General features: G+C 45.7%; 2 protein-coding genes across 6 annotated transcripts in view; one reads left to right on the top strand and one right to left on the bottom strand.

The window, feature by feature from the left end:
- The window catches only part of DENND2B (DENN domain containing 2B), a 152,970-nt gene extending 140,803 nt beyond the window's left edge, over positions 1-12,167 (bottom strand). For 3 of the 5 annotated variants that reach the window (XR_010721849.1, XM_066187557.1, XM_066187561.1), the window contains exon 1: positions 4,009-4,152. The gene's annotated coding sequence lies outside the window, so the exon portion shown is untranslated. Of the gene's footprint in view, positions 1-4,008; positions 4,153-10,294; positions 10,451-12,120 lie in introns of those variants that run through there. The other 2 variants (XM_066187560.1, XM_066187558.1) reach the window with 2 other exon arrangements.
- Positions 12,168-13,288: 1,121 nt separating this feature from the next.
- AKIP1 (A-kinase interacting protein 1) lies at positions 13,289-18,293 on the top strand. The gene is made up of 5 exons (XM_066187564.1): positions 13,289-13,514; positions 13,609-13,686; positions 16,664-16,771; positions 17,072-17,122; positions 17,845-18,293. Exons 1-5 carry the CDS (start codon positions 13,293-13,295, stop codon positions 17,986-17,988), a joined length of 603 nt encoding a protein of 200 aa, XP_066043661.1. The 5' UTR covers positions 13,289-13,292; the 3' UTR covers positions 17,989-18,293.

Genomic DNA, 18,293 nt, shown 5'->3' with positions numbered 1-18,293 from the left:
CAAGGGAGCAGAGCTGCTGCTCCTTCCAACGTCAACACCTTTTCTTTGCTCAGCCAGGGGTGTCGGCACAGAACAAACACGAGTTTCAGCCTTCCCAAGTTCAGAGCTCCCCGAGCCACATGCACTGCTCAGGCTCTCAAAAACTGTACAGGAAAATTGCCACCACCCCTCAGAGTGCAATTTCAGCCCATCACAACCTTCCCAGGTTACAAAAGAAATGCAGCAAAGGTTCATGTCATCAAAAACAGCTAAGTACAAACATCTGTTTACTTTTGTTTCTTTAATATGCAGATCTCAGGAATATGTGGGGAGATATCAGTTCTTGCTTTACAAACACACAGGGAAACAGAGGTTCCAGGTAATGGAATGACTTAGAGGACCTCTGAATGAGCGAGCAAAAAAGCAGCGACCGGACAAGAGATTTGCCAGGTAGTAACTCTTTGCCCAGATTTCTTTCTTTCTTTCCACAGACATTGTACTTAGTTGTTATGAAAAATAAAGTATTCTCTTTTGGAGAAGGATCAACATGCTCTTCCTCATGGGTGGTTATTCCCAGGGTGGTTAAAAATCAAAGGGAGAAAAGTACAGAAACACCAACATTACAGAGCAAACCTGTTTTCTTCCAAGTGTGAGAAGAGAAGCAAAGCAGATATTTTGGGGCCAAATTGTTTTAAGAAAGAGGTACTTTTATGCTTCAGCAGAGATATATACAGACATGTAGAACTATCTTTAATACAAGGAAAACACTGAAACAACAAGTTGCTGCTATTTGCTTGCACTCTCCTAATGTGAAGGTCCCAAGTTCCCTCTAAGAAGAACATGTGGATGTTTTATTGTTAAACAATTATCCCAAAGCCACACTGAGGATTTTTGTAACTGGTTCAAACTGACTTTAGTGGAAAATGAGCATCTAAATATCATAAGTGCCTTAGAAAATCTCAGCAGGCTTGTATAAAAAGCTAGAGCATTTTTTTTGTTCTACTTCAATCTAACCTAGTTAAGGCTTTATAGAAAGCTGAGGACTTATTAATAAAGATCAGAAACTGTGAAGGCAGGGTTTTTATCCCCTCCACTCCCTAGTCAAAATTAAGTTTAGGGATAAATGAAACATCTGCTATGATAACTTGTGTGTCAAAGCAAACCACTGCTTCCATCCATAAAAAGGGGTAATTTAATCCACATACAGAAAGCATTATTTGAAATATTTGTGAAAAGAAAGGGATAAATTAATATCTTTTGAATAGATAAATATACTCTACGTACTGTGTAAACCTGAGCTGCGCACTGATGTACCAGAAAGTATCTTTGCCTCTTGGCACGGGTTCATAATGGGGGGGGGGGATGGGGATAGTAGATACAAAACTGCCTCCTTGTAACCAGAAATAATGGTCATGAAAAAGACTCAAAAAACAGACATAAGTAGAAACAGAAGAACTCGTCCTTTTCAAGGAAAAAAAAAAAAGTATTAACATATCTCTATATACACATTAGTCATTTAGTAAACATTTGAGATTACACAGTGAAAAAACATGGTATTACAAGCCTAAATTTTCCCAATAGTCTCACCACCTGATCATACACCTTTTGAAGAAAAGTAACTTCATTTAGAGTCATTTTATGTTGTGCGGCCACATGGAAGCCATTTGGATCACTGAAGGGCAGCAGCAATATTGTCATCTCAAAAGCACGGCTCTGCATACTTGTAGTTCAATACAAAAGAAAATGTTTTGCCTCACAATATATTTCTGATTTTCCTAAGACTTACACTGAAAATATAGAAAAAATGGTTTACCTGTTCCCAGAATTACCTTCCCAAATCCAAAACATCTGCACTGGTGTTTCCCTCATCTTCCAAAGTCAGATGCAGTCTTTCATTCTTTTGTTCACATTTTGTTAAGTGCTTTTAGGTTTACAAATGGAAGATGCTACTCTGTTTCCGTAGCTCATCATCTTTCTGCTACTATCTGAATTCCGTTCCTGCTTTTTATTGTCATTTGCCCTACTCCTAAAAAACCACAATCTTACTTTGATTCAGAGACTGTTATCATTCAGGTTTTTAAATCCACATGATAAAGCCTAGAGATGAAAATAACCTCTCTCCATTCCTATACTCAGTATAAGAATACTCCATTCAGTTTGTAGAAGTTATAGAGGTAACTCTTCATTGTGTATTGAAAAGAAAAACACACACACATATATATATATAAATAAAATCTCATTTATGTCAATGAATCCTGGATCAAAACATCTCTCACTGACTATTCAATATTTAGGATTACCCTAAGTCTACACAAAAATAAAAAGTTAACATGTACTTGCCCCTTAGTCTTTGCCTAACTAGGAGGGGAAAGTTAATTTTAAAAAGTAGATTTGGAAACAATTTGAAAAGTTGCAGCCAGAACCACAGTGCCAGGTGAGGAAGAGGTGATCAGACACCGCTGGGATAATTCATGTGGTCCAAAGCAGCTGCTCTGTGTGGTCTCCGCCCCAGCTGACCTTCCCACTACATGTTTGTCTGGGCTGGACAGGCAGATGTGCTTGCCAACCTGTCCTGCTGCAAAGCACACGGGAAAGGGAAAAGGAAGTTTTTAGTCCAAGACAAAGCACTCAGCTTTGCAGGGCTGGATTCCTGCTGCTTTAGCCATTATCCATAGGCCCGTGAAGATACATAACATATTTGAATTTCTCACATGAATATGCCACTAACCTTAATTGTCCTGCTTCCAGAGCACACCTCCAAGCCCAGTGGCTCAGCTACACTTCTACAGAGGAAAACATTCTCCTGTCTCTCCAGATTTAAGAATAGGCCAGATTGTTTCCTCTATCACATCAGTCTACTCACAGTAGCTCTGGGTCAACACTAGTATGCCAAAAATCAGTCAGATTCATCTCATGCTCTCTGTAGATAATAATGTTCTCTACTAAAAATAATGATAATGGATTGAATGTGAACCATTAACCTTCAGAGAAGAATCTGGCTTCACTCAGAGCAGCAAGAAACTTCTCCCATCTTTCTCATAGGCTGTGCTTTTAAGCTAGGTATTAGCTCCCGTCGTTTTTACAACGTACAATGATCTACAGAACTGAAAAGATAAGACCCACACTTCCCCTCAGCCATATAGCCCAGACTGGTGGCCCCCTCCAGATGCAATCTCTTGGAGGCAGAGAGTGTATTTGTCTCAAAACTATTTTTACCTTCCACTGTTATTCTCTCTGCAGCATGTGCCTGTCACTGAAAACTCCATGGTTCTCTCTCTGCTTTGTTTGGGAGACAGAGCTTTAGCTGAACTTTCACCAACTTCTCTATTCATTTCTCCAGCTCACAGGTAACCGTCTCACAGGGAGACAACTCAATGGCAAACAATGCCAGAATTAAAGATGAAATCACAATTAAATCTCATACTCTTTAGCAGTGCAAAGCACAGTCTGACACCTCTCTTGGCATTCCACTAAATACAAATGTCAATATCAGAACAGACAAACAAAAGAGTATGTCACCAGCAGCTCAAGTAGCTGCTATCATGGATTGTCTGTGACAGACAAGAAGCCTCGATGCTCACAGGTGGATTTGTCACCATTTATCCCCTTTCTAGGGCCTAAAAACTCCCCAGCCACAGTGGAAGTGGCATCCACAAAACATAAGTCCCACATCCATCTACAGCTTGGAAGCAGCAGCACAAGTAGAGATTATGGCAAACACAGAGTTCATTACAGCCCAGCTGCTGCACTTGGACTGCTTTCAGAGGGAAGCTAAGGGCTAAAAGGAGAAAGAAGAAAAGCAGAACACTAAGGAAGAGAAAAGAATTCCCAAAATTTCCCTGGGAGCTAATAGACAACTTTCCCCAAAGCACAAGGGTTTAGATGAAGCCTTATTTAGGGTAAAATGGCAAGAATCTGGGAGCACTTGCATCTCCTGAATTTATTTTTTCTAGAGAGTTACCTGTGTTATCCAAGCTATGCAGCCACAGGAAAAGCAGAGCAGGCAAAAGAATATTAACCCCAGCTCACCTTGGCACTAGATGAGAAGGTAGCTCTGCCACCTGGCAACATCCCCCTCCACTTCCCAGGCCCGAGGACACCTCTGGGGAGAAAGAGCAGTTCCCCTGCCAACTGCTCTGCAACTACAGCAGCAAGAGAAGCGCTGCTTCACAGGCTAACAAACACTGAGCCAATCAGCAGGAAACACCTCTGCACCAATCCTTAACACTGGGAAGGGAAGAGCTGAAGAACAGCACCTGTGAAAGCAGGGAGGCAGGCTTGGAAGACACCCCGAGGTTGAGTAATAACAAAACCAGGCAATCAGGGTTGTGCCATTAAAGCTTGCAAGTACCCCTGAGTGTCCCGAAGGCTTTCAGACAAGACAGCATGAGCTCCCTGGGCTTGTCCTTGTTTTACCCTTTAGTACAATTAATTGATTCCAGACATTTATTCATTTCCACAGGAGAAATGGTGATGGATACACCCATAAAACACCAACAGAAACACACACATTAACCTAAAGCTGCATGAATTGTATCAATGAGAACTGAGTGCTGTTTAAACGGTTTTGGAGTAAGTAATCTTTACAAACTGCCTTCAGGGAGGCGCAGATGATTTTATGCCTCTTCTTTATGATCCCCTTTTTCCCCTTCCTATCCTGACCTCAACTTTCTTTCAGGTCAGTTATTTCAGAGCTTGAGTGGCATAGGTGCTGCTCTACTCAAAGATTAAGTTAACAATATAGCAGGGATACATAGCAAGCAGTAAAAACACAAGCTGTGGGATGGAACTGCAGCCCAATTTGCAACTTCACAGTGGAAATAATCAGAGCTTGCTGATTATTTAGTAAGCTTTTGCACTTTACTTAATTGCTATATCTTCAAAACAATATTCCTGGCTCATAAAGCTCATTTGAACAACACCATAACAGGATCTTGTGAGCCTAGAACCAGGATTAAGATATGAGGCAAACTGGAAACTTCAATCATTACAACACTGTAGCACAAATGAGAAGCACTTTCACACAGAGTTATTCAGTCAATATGTCCCATTTCTCTTTGTGCCCACATAGAAAGAAACATGACTTTAGGTCCTTTCCCTTGACTTCAAGTGATAGGAGTTTTCATCAGGACAAAGGATCAAAATCATTAGAACTCCTCATTAATTTCACCCCATATTGCAAAAACTGTTTGTACTCCCTCAAGTATTAATAATGTTGAAAGCAAAAATGTCAAGAGACAGATTCATCTCCTAACTTGAAGGACTTCCCAGAACAATGAGAGAGTCAGTGTCTGAAACATCTGCTCCTCGCTGAAGAAGAGTTGCAAGATCTTCCATGCCAGCCCTCCCAAAATCTTTGGTCTCTGCCCTAATACTTGGAACAGCAGGCTGAGCAGAGTACTCTGCACAGTGTTAGTCAGTTAGCCTCTGTCCCCTGTGATTGTGACTGGGCATCCCATGAAGAATAATTATCTTTTTCCTAAGGGGAAAAAATGCAAACCAGTAATTCAGTGTGACAACCTCATCAAAACGATAAAATGAATTATAGCTTTAAAACTTTATGCAGTGACTGTTTTTAATAATGTGGGAGTTAGAGAATAATGTTAAAAGTTTCAACTCAAAGACCTGGTTTCCTGTGCTGGCACCAGTCCTAACACTAAATGTTAACACATTAAGCATTCTTACATCTTCATTTTAAAGAGCAATTAGGAGACAGATATACTCACACTGAAATAACATCCCGTTCCTGTGTGTGTGAACACACACAGGGCACACTTCCGACAGAAACCCACTGTGCTTTCCCTGTGTCCTTAAGGACTACTCCATTTGCACAAGTTCACTGAATTCTCCACTACATTGCAGCAGCTGACAGCTTTTCAGCCTACAGACACAGCTCAGCCAAACATATTTTCAAAGAAGGGGGAAGGTGGCATTAAAAGTGAACACCTACTCTTGTCCTATGTTCCTCAACCTACCAAGTACATCTCCAAGGTCAGAAGCTCACAGCAGAATGAAGCAAAAGCACTGGGTGTAGGAATTAGACCATTCATTCCCTGAACAGCTTTAACTATCTGAGAATACACTCCAGATGGAGAACAAGTTACATTACTCTAAACCTGTTCACTGTGGATTAAGCTAAGGCAGGCCAGATTCGGCTGGCTAAGAACACAAAGCTCCAGACCTCAACTGATGAGTAAGAACTCTTACTGTAACTCACTGCAACTCAGTCACCTCTACCCCAGAACAGTCTCCAGCTCTCTGCAACTAAACTATCCTAATTGCAAACTTTGATTAACAGCAACAGCCCCAAATAGAAAGCATCCCTACACAAGAGGGTGGGCTGGCCATGAAGTGTTAATGTAGTGGCTGATCCCTATCCCTACAGTCTGTAGGAGTATTGACTTCAGAAAGTTCAACTGCTAATGGAGAACACATCTTTCAGGTTCAGTTCCCAGTGAATAAAAAGTTTCTAGCAAAACCTGACAGCTGTTCAAAGCCTACATGAATGAAAAGAGTGTTTAAATCTGAGACTCCGTAAGCAAGCATCCCCATTGCTCAAATCAGTCTTAAAACTTCTGCACAAGGAAACATCAGGGACCAGGAAAAGGGTAGTTAAAGAGAGAGGGGAATCTCCACCATGGCCTCTCTCTACCAGGGCAGAGCATTAGAGTAGCATAGGAGACCAGGATTTATGGAATCTGCACTGGACCTCATAAGTGGGCAGGAGTTCTCCTCTATGTCATTTAACTTGACACAAAATGAGGCATTTCTGCATGAAGAAAAAGCAACAAACAGGAAAAGATTTTGCAGTCGAATAAGGGGTAAAAATGATGAGTACTAACTCTCAGATGATGTATGTACACCCAAAAAACATCCAAAACTCTTCCCAAAAGGGGGAATTTCAGGTCTTGTAGGGTGTGACTCTGCAAGGTTTGGCAAAGCCGCTTATAACCTCACCAAAGTTCAATTCGACTAAGAATGTTTACAAGCACAAAAACTAGGCCAAATTGAGAATGTAAATATTTGGATTCAATTCCCCAAACTTGTCTCTATCTGCACTGCCAACTAAATCCCAAATGCAGACCAAAAATTCTGAAAAGCAACAGTTGCACACACTTTACAGCACACAGACAAAACTAACACACATGGCACTCAGCAACAGGAAAAAAAGGGAAAAAAAAAAAAAAAAAAGGAAAACCCCCAAAACTGTAATCTAAACTAAACTTATTCTAAACAAGACATCAAGGAAGTTTGGACCAAAAATCAAATCTGCTATCATTTCATACATTTTGAAAGTCTGATCAGTCCAGATGTTGATCTTCTGCCCTGCAGGAGCCTGGGTTACATAAAACATAGCTAGATTACTCAAGACCTCATAGTCAACATGATGTTTGTAGCACACAGTGGTAACTTTGACCTAAACCACATTCTCTTAAGCCATCCAAAGTAAGGACTTCCATTTTTCAGGCAGATGAATTGAGGGAAGACTTCTCTGGAATCACAGTAATTTATTTGGCAAACTCAGTCCCATATTCAGAAGTGATTTAGGAGCCCAGATCACCTGGACTTATCAACACATATGATCTTTTCTTCTCTAGTTTTAACCCTGTTCTTTTAGGTATAGATAAGAATGGCAACCATGGATTCATTCAAGGGACTTCTGACCTCCCACAAACACAGATCCCAAGGGACACAACATATTCTCAGCTGCCAGTTTCCAGCCCCTCTTCAAAGTGCTAAATGCCTTTCAGTCCTGCATCTCCATTGCAGATATTCACTGGAGGAAATCAGAGAGGCGAGGGTGTCATTAAGACCAGCATTTTTGTTGTTGTTGTTGTTGTCTGATAAGAATTTGGGCATCCTTACTCCCACTACAGTAAACTAACAAAAAAAATCCATCCTTTCCCTCTTCAGTTAAGCAGGAAAAGAACAAATCTGGTTCTTTTGCTTTACTCAGCTGTGGGAAACTTGGGTTTACTTTCCAGTTAAAAGAAGGCTCTTCAGTGTACTTCACAGTGACCTCTTCATAAGGGGCTTGTATAATTTCTTTAAATGCCCCTACACTAAAAATAGTCCTGCTTCCTAAACATGAATGTTTAGCAGTTCCAGGCATTCTGAGATCCTGCATACCGCTTTAATTTTTTTTAAACTGGCAAAATTTATTTAACCAGCAATTAAAAAAAAAAAAAAAAAAGGAGGCCCAGCCGCCCCAGTGATTCTTCCCAGAGGGTCTTAGATGTTTATGAAACACAACGAAAACAATAAAGTGGATAAAATCATGCTATTCCATCAAGTCTTTGGCAAGACATCCCAACCAAGAATAAATTGGCATGCTATGTTACAGTCAACAGATTACACAATGGTTTACAGGGTCACCAATTATAAGGGGTCACACACTCCTTAAAGAGCTACAGTGTACATTAAGGCACTTGTTTAAAGGGGAAGAGCAATGCTTGATCCTGAGCTTCTCAGAGCACATTCTGGCAGCCACAGCACAAACATGCTGCAGGGGTAGGAGAGGACAGCAGGCACCTCTCCCCCTGCCCTGAGCCAGGAAGGGCAGTGACTGCGCTGCACAAGCTGGCTGGGGGAGTTTAGCACCCTGAAGGGAGCAGCAGAAAGCCAGGCCAGGCAGGGCTCTCTATTTCTGCACACAGGAGGAGAATATATGCCACATCCTTTTAGGAGCAGGACAATCTCCATGTCCCAGTAAGGCCCAGCACCACCATCCCTGTCAACTGTTCCCAAAAGCCCCTTTCCTCACTCCATATTCTTGAGGAAACTGGTTTCACCTCAGAAACAGGATATCAGTTCCATGTCAGTCTAGCCACTCTTAAGAGTGGACAGACTGTACCTAATTTTAAAAGGTGCTTGACTATACTCCTGGGTAACTTGATAAAGTCATCACCATTGCTATAAACATGTTGCAGTTTTATTTTAAATAACTAATCTTAAAGAAAGAGGGAAATTAATGCTCAAACCCATAAATCTTACTCTTACATGTCAACTTGGTAACAGATTTCCACTATGTCACCGGCATAACCTGATCACCACAATGAAAGCTAAATTTTGGTGCTCCTAAAACATAAATTATTTCTTCAAACCTCACCTTAAATGCATGATACTCCTACCTTCACCCTGTTAGCTTACCCTTACACAATGTGGAAATTTTCATCCACCAACTATAAATGAACCATGTATAAACAAAATGTTCTAAAGTCTTAAAGACAAATCAACCTCACTTTAATTCATCCTATCATCAAAAACCAGACTACAACTAACAGTTTCATCCTACATCTTCTACGGGTTTTGATCACTCCAATTTTGTTGGATTACTTAATTGTATGTCTGAAGTTAAGCCTGATGAGCCAACATAAAAATGAAAGAAAACTTATTCCCCGAGTCAGCTCAGGGTGTAGAAAACACTACTACTGACATACTCCATGCAGTAACACTAAGCACCCAGCTTCATTCAGCTTGACTACTAAATTCGAAGTACATTTGAGTGATAACACTAGAGTAAACACAAGAAGGCTCTCTCGTACGTAACCGCAACTCTTTGATTGCAGTGACCTTAGTAACGCAAACATTTGGTACCAAGCCAAGAGCAGGACATCTGATTTTCCCACCAAGTGAAAGGCTGCAGAACTCCCTTAGCTCTTCAGCCAAATCTGTCCTGGGATCCTAAAGTCTTCCGCCGGAGTCCAGGTGGCTCCTCTGCGCTTTTCAGCACGCACGCAAACACCGCAGCCGGCTGGACCAACGATGCGCGCGGGCATTGGAAGGGAAGTGCCGCAGCTCCCCGTCTCCCCAGCTCAGAGCCCCACGCTCTGCGCGCTGCCTCCCCAGCCGGGTTGGAGTTACCCCGGTCCGGCCGAAGTGGTCCCGCAGACTCTGTCCCTCCGCGGTGCCCCTGCCCTCGCCACTCGCACAAAAAGCAGCGTCCCGCGAGGCGCGGCGGTGGCACCAGTGCGGGAGCACCGAGTCCCCGCTCCGCCCGTGCGCAAGGACCCCCCGCCCATCGGCGCTCCCCCGGGGCAGGGCAGGGTCCCGCAAGGATCGCGGGTCCGGCCCGCACCGGCAGGGCCTCCGACGGCTCCGCTGCCGCGGGGGTTCCGCTGTCCGGGGACCCGCAGCGCCCGACGAGCCCCCGCCGCCCGCCGCGCATCCCCGGCCCGCCCCGCTCTCTGGAGGCTCACGGAGCGCAGGGACGACCACCTGGAGCACGAGCGATCGCTTCTCCCCCCAGTCCCGCTCCCCTGCCCGGGGCCCTGGAGGCGACCACCGCCCGGCAGCGCGGCTCCCCGGTCCTTACCGAGGCGCGCAGGGATGCGCTCCCTCCGCCGGCCGCCTGCAGCCCCCGTCCCGCAGCCCGGGCGATTGTAGCTTTTTTGGAGAAGCTGGGAAGAGGGAAAGAAAGGGGGGAGGGAAGGGGGTGGGAAGGGACTCAGATCGAGGGAGAGAGAAGTATGCAAAGGCAGGAAGTGGAGACGGCCACGACCAGTGCGGGAGATTAATGGGAACCAGTCACCCGGCAGCCAACAAAGAAACCTGCTTCCCCCAGCGCAGCGCAGCCCGGCCCGGGCTGCAGCCCCGGGCTGCCGAGCCACCGCTCCCGCCGGCAGCGCTCGGCCCCAGTCCCCGGGAGGGGTGGGTGCCGCACCCACCCCCAGCCCCAAACCGGCGTCCCGGACAGGCGGGAAGGAGGGGAGCAGCCGGGCAGGGCCGGCTGGTCCGCGGGGAGATGCGATGGGCACAGGAGGAGGAGGAGGAGGAGGGGAGGACGGAGCCCCCGACTGACAACCTTCCTTCTCTCTCCCCCGGAGGGGCGATACCGCATGGTTTTTATTTAAAACACTACGAGCGCTGGGCTCCTCCCGGCGCGGAGCCGCTTGCGGGGCAGAGCGGAAGGAAGGAGGAGTGCGGGAGGCGCGCTTCCTGCGCCCGGTGCGGGGCAGACGGCTCCATCGGGGAGCTGCGAACCGGGGAGCTCCCGGCCTTGCCGAGCTCCGCGGGTAGATCGCACTAACAGCACCTGTGGAGGGCGAGGGAGGCAGCGGCGTGCTCCGAGCTTCCTGCCGGGTGCCTTGGTTCCCAGCCAGCCCCCCGGGAGCAGCTCCCGGCAGAGGAATGCTCGGCTCCCCGGGCAGCGGAGCCCGACGTGCCCAGGGCACCGTGCATATCAGGGGTGAAGAAAGTCCCTGCATGGCATATTGTCTACGCAGGCAACCAACAGCATCGTGCGGGCCACCACCCTGGCACACGTGTCCACGGCTTCTGACGGTCTGGTAGATGAGAAACACACTCAAAACGTTTGGTATAAAATGATACAGAAGAGGCAGGATGCCAGCTCTTAGCAGGACCATGAGTATTGCAAAATACAGAGACTGCTCCTAGATCTTGAAGTACTATGTAGGCATTGATAAAACAACTCACCTCACAATAGATTAACCAAATTATGTTAGGTACAGAAGAAAACTAAGGAGCAACGTGTATTTTGCAATTTGAAATATGAATACTAGCACTACACATTTCTGGAACTTTTAAGCACTTGCTGGCTTTCTTTCCTTTGACTGAAATGGAAGCAAAATAGTGTTTAGCATCAGGCAAATGCTTACGAGTTTTCCTACTCAAGGATACTTCCCTGAGCCCAAAACCAAGCACTCAGGATAAACTATTCCTGGCTTTTGCCACCTCACCAGCAAAATGAAATACATTGTCTTCAGATGTTCTGATCCATCATCCCACACAACGAGGAATCTGGTGGAAATGCCCAGCATTTCACAAACCTCCATTATATTTCAAAAGAATGAATGCACAGGAAATAAGGGTAGCTCTCATCTGGGCTCTGATGTGAATGTGTGTTTCAAAGCAAAAAGCTGTCTCAGCTGTCAACCTTCTTGGGACAGATGTATTTACTCAGCTGCAAAAGGAGTACTGTGTCACCAAACATCAAAAAAATGGTGGGAGTTTAAATTTCAACACAACAGGAATAATTTATCTCCTGAACAACATGCTACTGCTACAAGTACCTAGCAGGAATAAAAAATGAACATAGTTTTCTCTCCGTGTTATGGAAACGACATAGGAAGCCTTTCCAAGTCTATTTCACAAGAGCAGCAACATGGCAAACCCACTCACCTCTCCAGGAGACCATTGCATGATGCAAACAAAGATGTTCAACTTCCAATTAAGCAGGAAGCAGTCTGTTCTGGCTGCTTCTCCGCCACATCAAACACACTAACATTGCTTTTATCAAATATTATTTTTCTCCCCCCTTTATGTTGCATTCAGCTCCCTAGACCTCAAGCACTCCAGCAACTTGCCTAAATTTTCTTTTGAGTACAGGAGACCACACTTAAAATTAAGCTGGATTTGAACACTGAATGGGGGCTTTCAATTCCTTAATGAACAAGCAACCTGTGAAGGGCTTGTTTGTTGTGGGGGCTGGCTGTTGCTCTGCTTAAGCAACTGGGAGATGACAATAAAATGTAAACTAGGAGAGGATTATTTTTCTTGCTTGTCAAAGAGATTACAACTAGCAAAGCTCTCAACAAGAATGAAGGACTTGAAGGATCAGGGCCTCCACGTTAACACTGGCCATTTGGGACTTAAAGAATGTTTTTGTGCTTATTTTCCCTTACTGCTGTCACCTCGGCGCACACGAGGTTAGCGAAGGCTCAAAGCGGCTCTACTCCCACACAGCCACAGCCGCCTCTCAAGCCTCTCGGGGGACTCCGGGCGGTGACCGCAGCCTGGCACTGCCCTCCTGGGACAGACCCAGCTCGCACGGAGAGGACCGGCTCGTTTGGCAGATCCCGCTCGCAGGGGCCCAGGCGAACGGGCTTTCCTTCGGGGGGCGGATGCCACGGGTGCGCAGCCCTGCCCGCTGACCCACAGGCGTCACTCGGCCGGCCATCGCCACCTACTGCCGCCGAGAGCTCCTACCGCAACACTTTAACAAAAAAGCAGCGGGCAGCACCGCTTCCCGCTAGAGAGCACGGGGCGCGGCGGGGCTCGGCCCCTCCGGCTTCTACGGGCTCTTCCCCGTTCGCACAGCGGCGACATCCGGGGAGCAGCGCCCGGGGGCACCTCACTGACCCTTTCAGGGAAAGCCTGTCCGGACGCGCCTCTCCTGCGTTACCGCGGGCGTAAGGGACGAACAAAGCCCCCGAGCCGCCGGTAGGGCCGCGTCCCGGCGGGAGCTGCCCCGGTGCCCCCGGCCGGGGCGGGCTGAGGGCGGGGCCGGGCCGGGCCGGGGGCGCCCCCAGCGGGGCGGGGCGGCGGCGCCTGCGCAGTGCGGCGGCAGCGGGATGGAGGCGGGGGGCACGGCGGGGCTGGCGCGCCATGTGCTGGAGCGCGCCCAGCGGCGCGCGGCGGGCGCGCTCCCGACCGGCGCGGTGCGCGCTCCCGCGGACACAGAGACAGACACGGACACAGACCTGGAGATACACAGAGATGCGCGGAGATCCGTCTCCGCACGGGCCGCGGGCCAGCCCGGACACGGCGCCGCGCCGAGCCGCCCGCCCCGCCAGGTGCCCCCAGGGCTCTGCGGCACAGTGCCCCGCCAGCCTCGGGCTCTAAGCGGCGGGCGGCACGCCGAGTGACCGGGAATGTCTCTCGTTGCAGGACGAAGACCGGGAACGCCTCAGTGCAGCGTTCGCTTCGATTAAGAAGCTGATGAAAGGAGTCTCAAAGGAATGCGAGGTGAGGGGTCACCCCCGGACTCGTCCAAAGGGGAATGTTCACGATATGCCTGCCAGAGGCCTCACTGCTTTTACTGCAAAAATTAGGCTTCAGGTTTGCTCGTTGTACGGCGAGGGTTCAGCCAGTGGGCCTGTGGTGCCGGCCGAGATGAAGAAATTTGGGGCATTCAGCATCCTGTGGCAGGGTACATCCTCACCGATGTTGTCCTTACCGGCTGAGCCGGTACCACCTTGGCTGCTAACCACAACTATCTGCATTTTCTATTGACAGTACCAGGAGCCCGGTACAGATTTTAGCAGGTTTCTCCATTTCTTAGTGGAAAGGAAGTATGTTTAGAGAGACAGAAATGTCAAGTGACGTCACAAAATACATTGTGTCACAAGGTATGGAATGTTTCCAGTGCTCCAAAGTATCTCTGCTGGGAAATGGCCCTATGACATAGTAAACTTTTGTAGTTGTCAGGGGACTGTGAGCCGCTCATGCTGGCTGACATCCTGCTCCAGGGGGTGGAAATAAGGGAGAGTTTAGATCTCAAGTGAAGAGATGCTTTGTGTCCTGCATTTGTTTGGAATTTAGAGTTAAACCCCGCCCCATACACAGTGTTGCTGTTGTGATTTAACCCCACTAGCAACTAAACACCATACAGCTCACTCCCTCCCTGCCCACCTCCCCTGGCAGGATGGGGAGAATAATTTGGAGAAAATAAAACTCGTGGGTTGAGATAAGAACAGTTTATTAATTGAAACAAAGTAAAATAGATAATGCCAATGATAATAACAGTAATAATGGTGGTGAAAAGGGGAGAGAGAAATAAAACCCAGGAAGAACAAGTAATGCACAATACAGTTGCTCACCACTCACTGACCAATGCCCAGCCAGTCCCCAAACAGCAGTCAGCCCCTCAGACAACTCTCCCTGTTTATATACATGACATTCCATGGTATGGAATTTCCTTTTGGCTAGTTTGGGTCAGCTGTCACAGCCCTGCTCCCTCCCAGTTTTTTCTGCATATCCCCAGTGGCAGAGCAGGAGAAAAGTCCTTGACTTAGGGTGAGCACTACTCAACAGTAACCCAAACATCATTTGTTATCGAAACTATGCTCAAGCTAAATCCAAAACACAGCACTATGCCAGCTGCTAGGGGGAGAACTTGCTCTATCCCAGACAAAACCAGGTCAAACTGGATTTGGGATGTTGCTACTGGGTAAGGAGCATGGGCTCAGTTCTTTGTGATGAGTAGAAGTTGAGAGGTTCGGTGTACGGATGCACAGCTCACTGTTCTGGTGCTGGCTCTGGCTGGCAGGTGTCATTGCTCTGCTGGGTGGGCACACTGGGAGCCAACCTCTGCCAGCCCATCCTTGTGAGCACAGCCCTGCAGCCCAGCTACTGCTTTGAAGTCTCTGAGAATTCCACTGCAGTTCGTGCCCTTTGGGATCTGTTATCCTAACACAGCAGGGAGCTCACTGCCTGCAGGGCTAATATAGAGCCCGAGTCTGCAATTAAACTAAACAGTACTTCAGCACACCAAGTGATTAGCTCTTCAGCAACTCCTTTATAATTTCAAGGCACTACATACACAGTAACCAGTTAATCCTAAAACAACTGGGGCAGAATAATAGAGTTTTACACAAGATGAAACAGAGAGTATCAAGACTCATCCTTATCAGTGACTTGGCAGTGCTAAGTTTACAGTTGGACTCTATGATCCTAAGGATGTTTTCCAATGTAAATTATTCTTTGGGTCTATCTTGTGCCCTGTTAAAAGTATTAAAGCTGGAACAAGCAGTGGATAGCTTCCACATTTATGCCAAAACAGTACTGCTTCAGTCATTTCTGTAGAGAAGAAGTCATAAAAGGGGGGAATTGTCAGACCCATAAGTTCATGGATAAAGTTTACAAAGTGCAAATAAAAATCCACAGCTGAACACAGCCATTTAGGCACTTGAATGCAAGCAGTTGTAGTTTAAGATGAGATGTTTGGGGTTACTAAGGGATCAAAATTTACCCATTCCTCACCAAAAGTTGGATTTAATTTCTTTGCTCTGTGCCATCATGTAAAAGAGATGCTCTGTGAGGCATTATGCACCAGGTCAGAGTATTTGATATATTTTGTAGCTTCACAGAAACTGCAATACAAGCAACCAGATCTGTTGATTTGTGCTGAAGCTCAAGGAATAATACAGCAGTAGATTTGGAAATAAGAATTGCTATTTGCCTTTTATTTGTTACATTTAGTCTTGACAGTCAGGGACAAGAAAAGCATCAGTGAAATAAAAGATATTTTGGACCTTTTTGGTCCCTATGATCAAAAAGGTAACCTTGGGAGGAATTCTGTGGTGACAACAGATGGCAGCAGAACTGTACTTAAGAGTTTAATTTGCAGTGGGGAAGATGCCAGTACGTCTGCAGTGGAACCACAAGAAGGCTGCTGTGGTCTTAAATACACTTCTCAAAACTGCTGTGAAAATGGTACCAGCCTTGAGGACACTTCAGCTTCGTTACTGACTCATTTTTCAGTATTAACATATTCTGCTTTTAGAGCACTGCTGCTGCATATGCCCTGCAGAACCCATCTTCACTGACTGGCTTGCAGAGCACCTGGCTTGCATACATGTCTTCTTAAGGACCCATAAACTATGCCTTCTTCCACCAGGGCTTTTCTTGACCAGCCTGATCAGGCAGGCATTTCCTTCTGACATCCTCATGAATTCAGTTCTTAGGTGTCAGAGTCCCTGCCTCAAATATTGTGTCAGGAAAGAGGCATCTAAAATCAGGCCTGTCTGATAGAGTCCTGTACCAGAAGGCCGGTGGCCTTTGGAGGTACAGGCATTGCTTTCACCCTCACAGAGAACAAACCAGCCAGTTAGTACACAGCATCAGTATCTGTGTAGTTCTACTTTCAGTTGTAAAGCTGCAGTAGCTGCTAGTATGGTTTGATACTTTCCACATGATATTTTCTGTTTCTGTTGCTGTCCAGAGGTACTATGGTGCTACAGCAACCAACAAGTGCAAAGAGAATGAAATCCAACATTTCTGCAAATACCATGGCAAGGCAGTAGGAAGGACACATTCCACAGAAGAAAAGGTAAGCAGGTACTTCTGGTTTTGATGAAAGGTTATTCCTTCCCCTGCTCTGGGGCATTTGTTTTCCACCTGATGTCTGTGACACTCACACTCATGTACATAGGTTGACCTTATGGATGTAAAAATACCTGGACTGATCCAAGCCTGTGTTGGGTTGGGGGAAGGCAGAGTCACTTCATGTGGCACCAATCAGTGCCTTTTGTGGAGGGGGAAATTTCATGAGCCTAAAGCATCCCCTCCCTTGGCCTGGATTTGCTTTGTGTGCTGGATCATTAGAAAATAATTATCTTTTTCTTTCCAGAGGACTGAAGGTTCCAGAAAACACAGCAAAGCTCAAACTTCCCAGCAAATTGTAAGTGTATAGAATACTTTGGTTTTAAGTGGAGGTATTTGCTAGCATTTCTTTTATCACTTTGAATCAAGCAGGTTAAAAATTGTGACAGAGCTGGAGACCTTGATGGCACAGAAGACTAACCAATTCACAGTCATAATATATGTATAGGCAGTCAAATGGGCATACAGAGACTTGCACAATTAATTAGAAACCAGATTGTGGCATTCTTGCACTTGGTCCTCCCACAGGCTCTCTGAAGACTGCTGTTCCTCAAGGAGAAGAAATCTGTTTCTATTTTTCAAAGCTTAACACCTCAGCAAATCAATTTCAGGAACTTCAAAGCCACAAAAGATGAGAAACACTGAATCTGTACCACAGGATAAATTAGTGAGAGCACCCTTGGTATAGGGAATGGGAATTCCCTGGGAATACCAACTGTCTAGGTTGGTAAATTTCAGTTTTGTAAGATGTAAATTACAGCACAGTGATTACTTCTACCGATTGAAACATTAGCTGAAATACTTTGAGTATGGCACTTGCTAATTTTTTAACTGACAGAAACATTTTACAGTTTTGTTAGCACTACCTTCTATATGTCTTAAAAAATCTTAGTACGTTTATATAGCAGTTGAAATGTAATTTTTTTACCCAAATTCAATTATTTTTGGGGGGATAATCTAAGATAACTAACCAATTACATAGTTTGGGTGTCTTTTTTTTTTTTTTTTTTTTTCTTAAAGCCCAGAAGACCTACCAAAGACTTCTACATTGAAGTTTCTCCTGGCACCTATTCTGTCACAGCAATCTCAGAAGACATGGTGGAACAAACCCATGTAGTAGATGTCAATGCAGGACAAACTATTGATGTAACTTTTGTTCTGTGATATTTGTTTCCTGGCAATAGCAGAAATAAAACATGAGGCTCTTTTAAATGCATGTAATGAGCTATAAATATATTTTTCTTGTTAGCACTTTAATAGTAGCTTCCTCTTTGGGACTCCATTTTTATGGCCTGTATATTTGTTTTCTACTTAATTCAATTATATGCAGCCCACTTTGTACACTGATTTTTATAAATATTTGTACATTGTGTGTCTTTTAAATCCAATTATGTGACTGTAATTCCAGATTCTTCTGCTCTAAACAATTAAAGATACAATCAGTGGAATAAAATACATGATCAAGCCTT

The sequence above is a fragment of the Chamaea fasciata genome, unplaced genomic scaffold (assembly GCF_029207755.1).
Source record: "Chamaea fasciata isolate MVZ Bird 193981 ecotype frontalis unplaced genomic scaffold, bChaFas1.0.hap1 SCAF_7, whole genome shotgun sequence".
Classification (NCBI taxonomy): Eukaryota; Metazoa; Chordata; class Aves; order Passeriformes; family Sylviidae; genus Chamaea; species Chamaea fasciata.
Note: the sequence above shows the minus strand (reverse complement) of the source record. Positions and strands in the feature narration are given on the sequence as shown.

Excerpts from the sequence above, each read along its gene's own strand:
- AKIP1 (XM_066187564.1), top strand. The coding sequence starts at position 13,293 with ATGGAGGCGGGGGGCACGGCGGGGCTGGCGCGCCATGTGCTGGAGCGC. Across the intron at positions 16,772-17,071 it reads CACATTCCACAGAAGAAAAG|AGGACTGAAGGTTCCAGAAA; the intron begins GTAAGCAGGTAC and ends TTTTCTTTCCAG. Across the intron at positions 17,123-17,844 it reads CTCAAACTTCCCAGCAAATT|CCCAGAAGACCTACCAAAGA; the intron begins GTAAGTGTATAG and ends TTTTTCTTAAAG.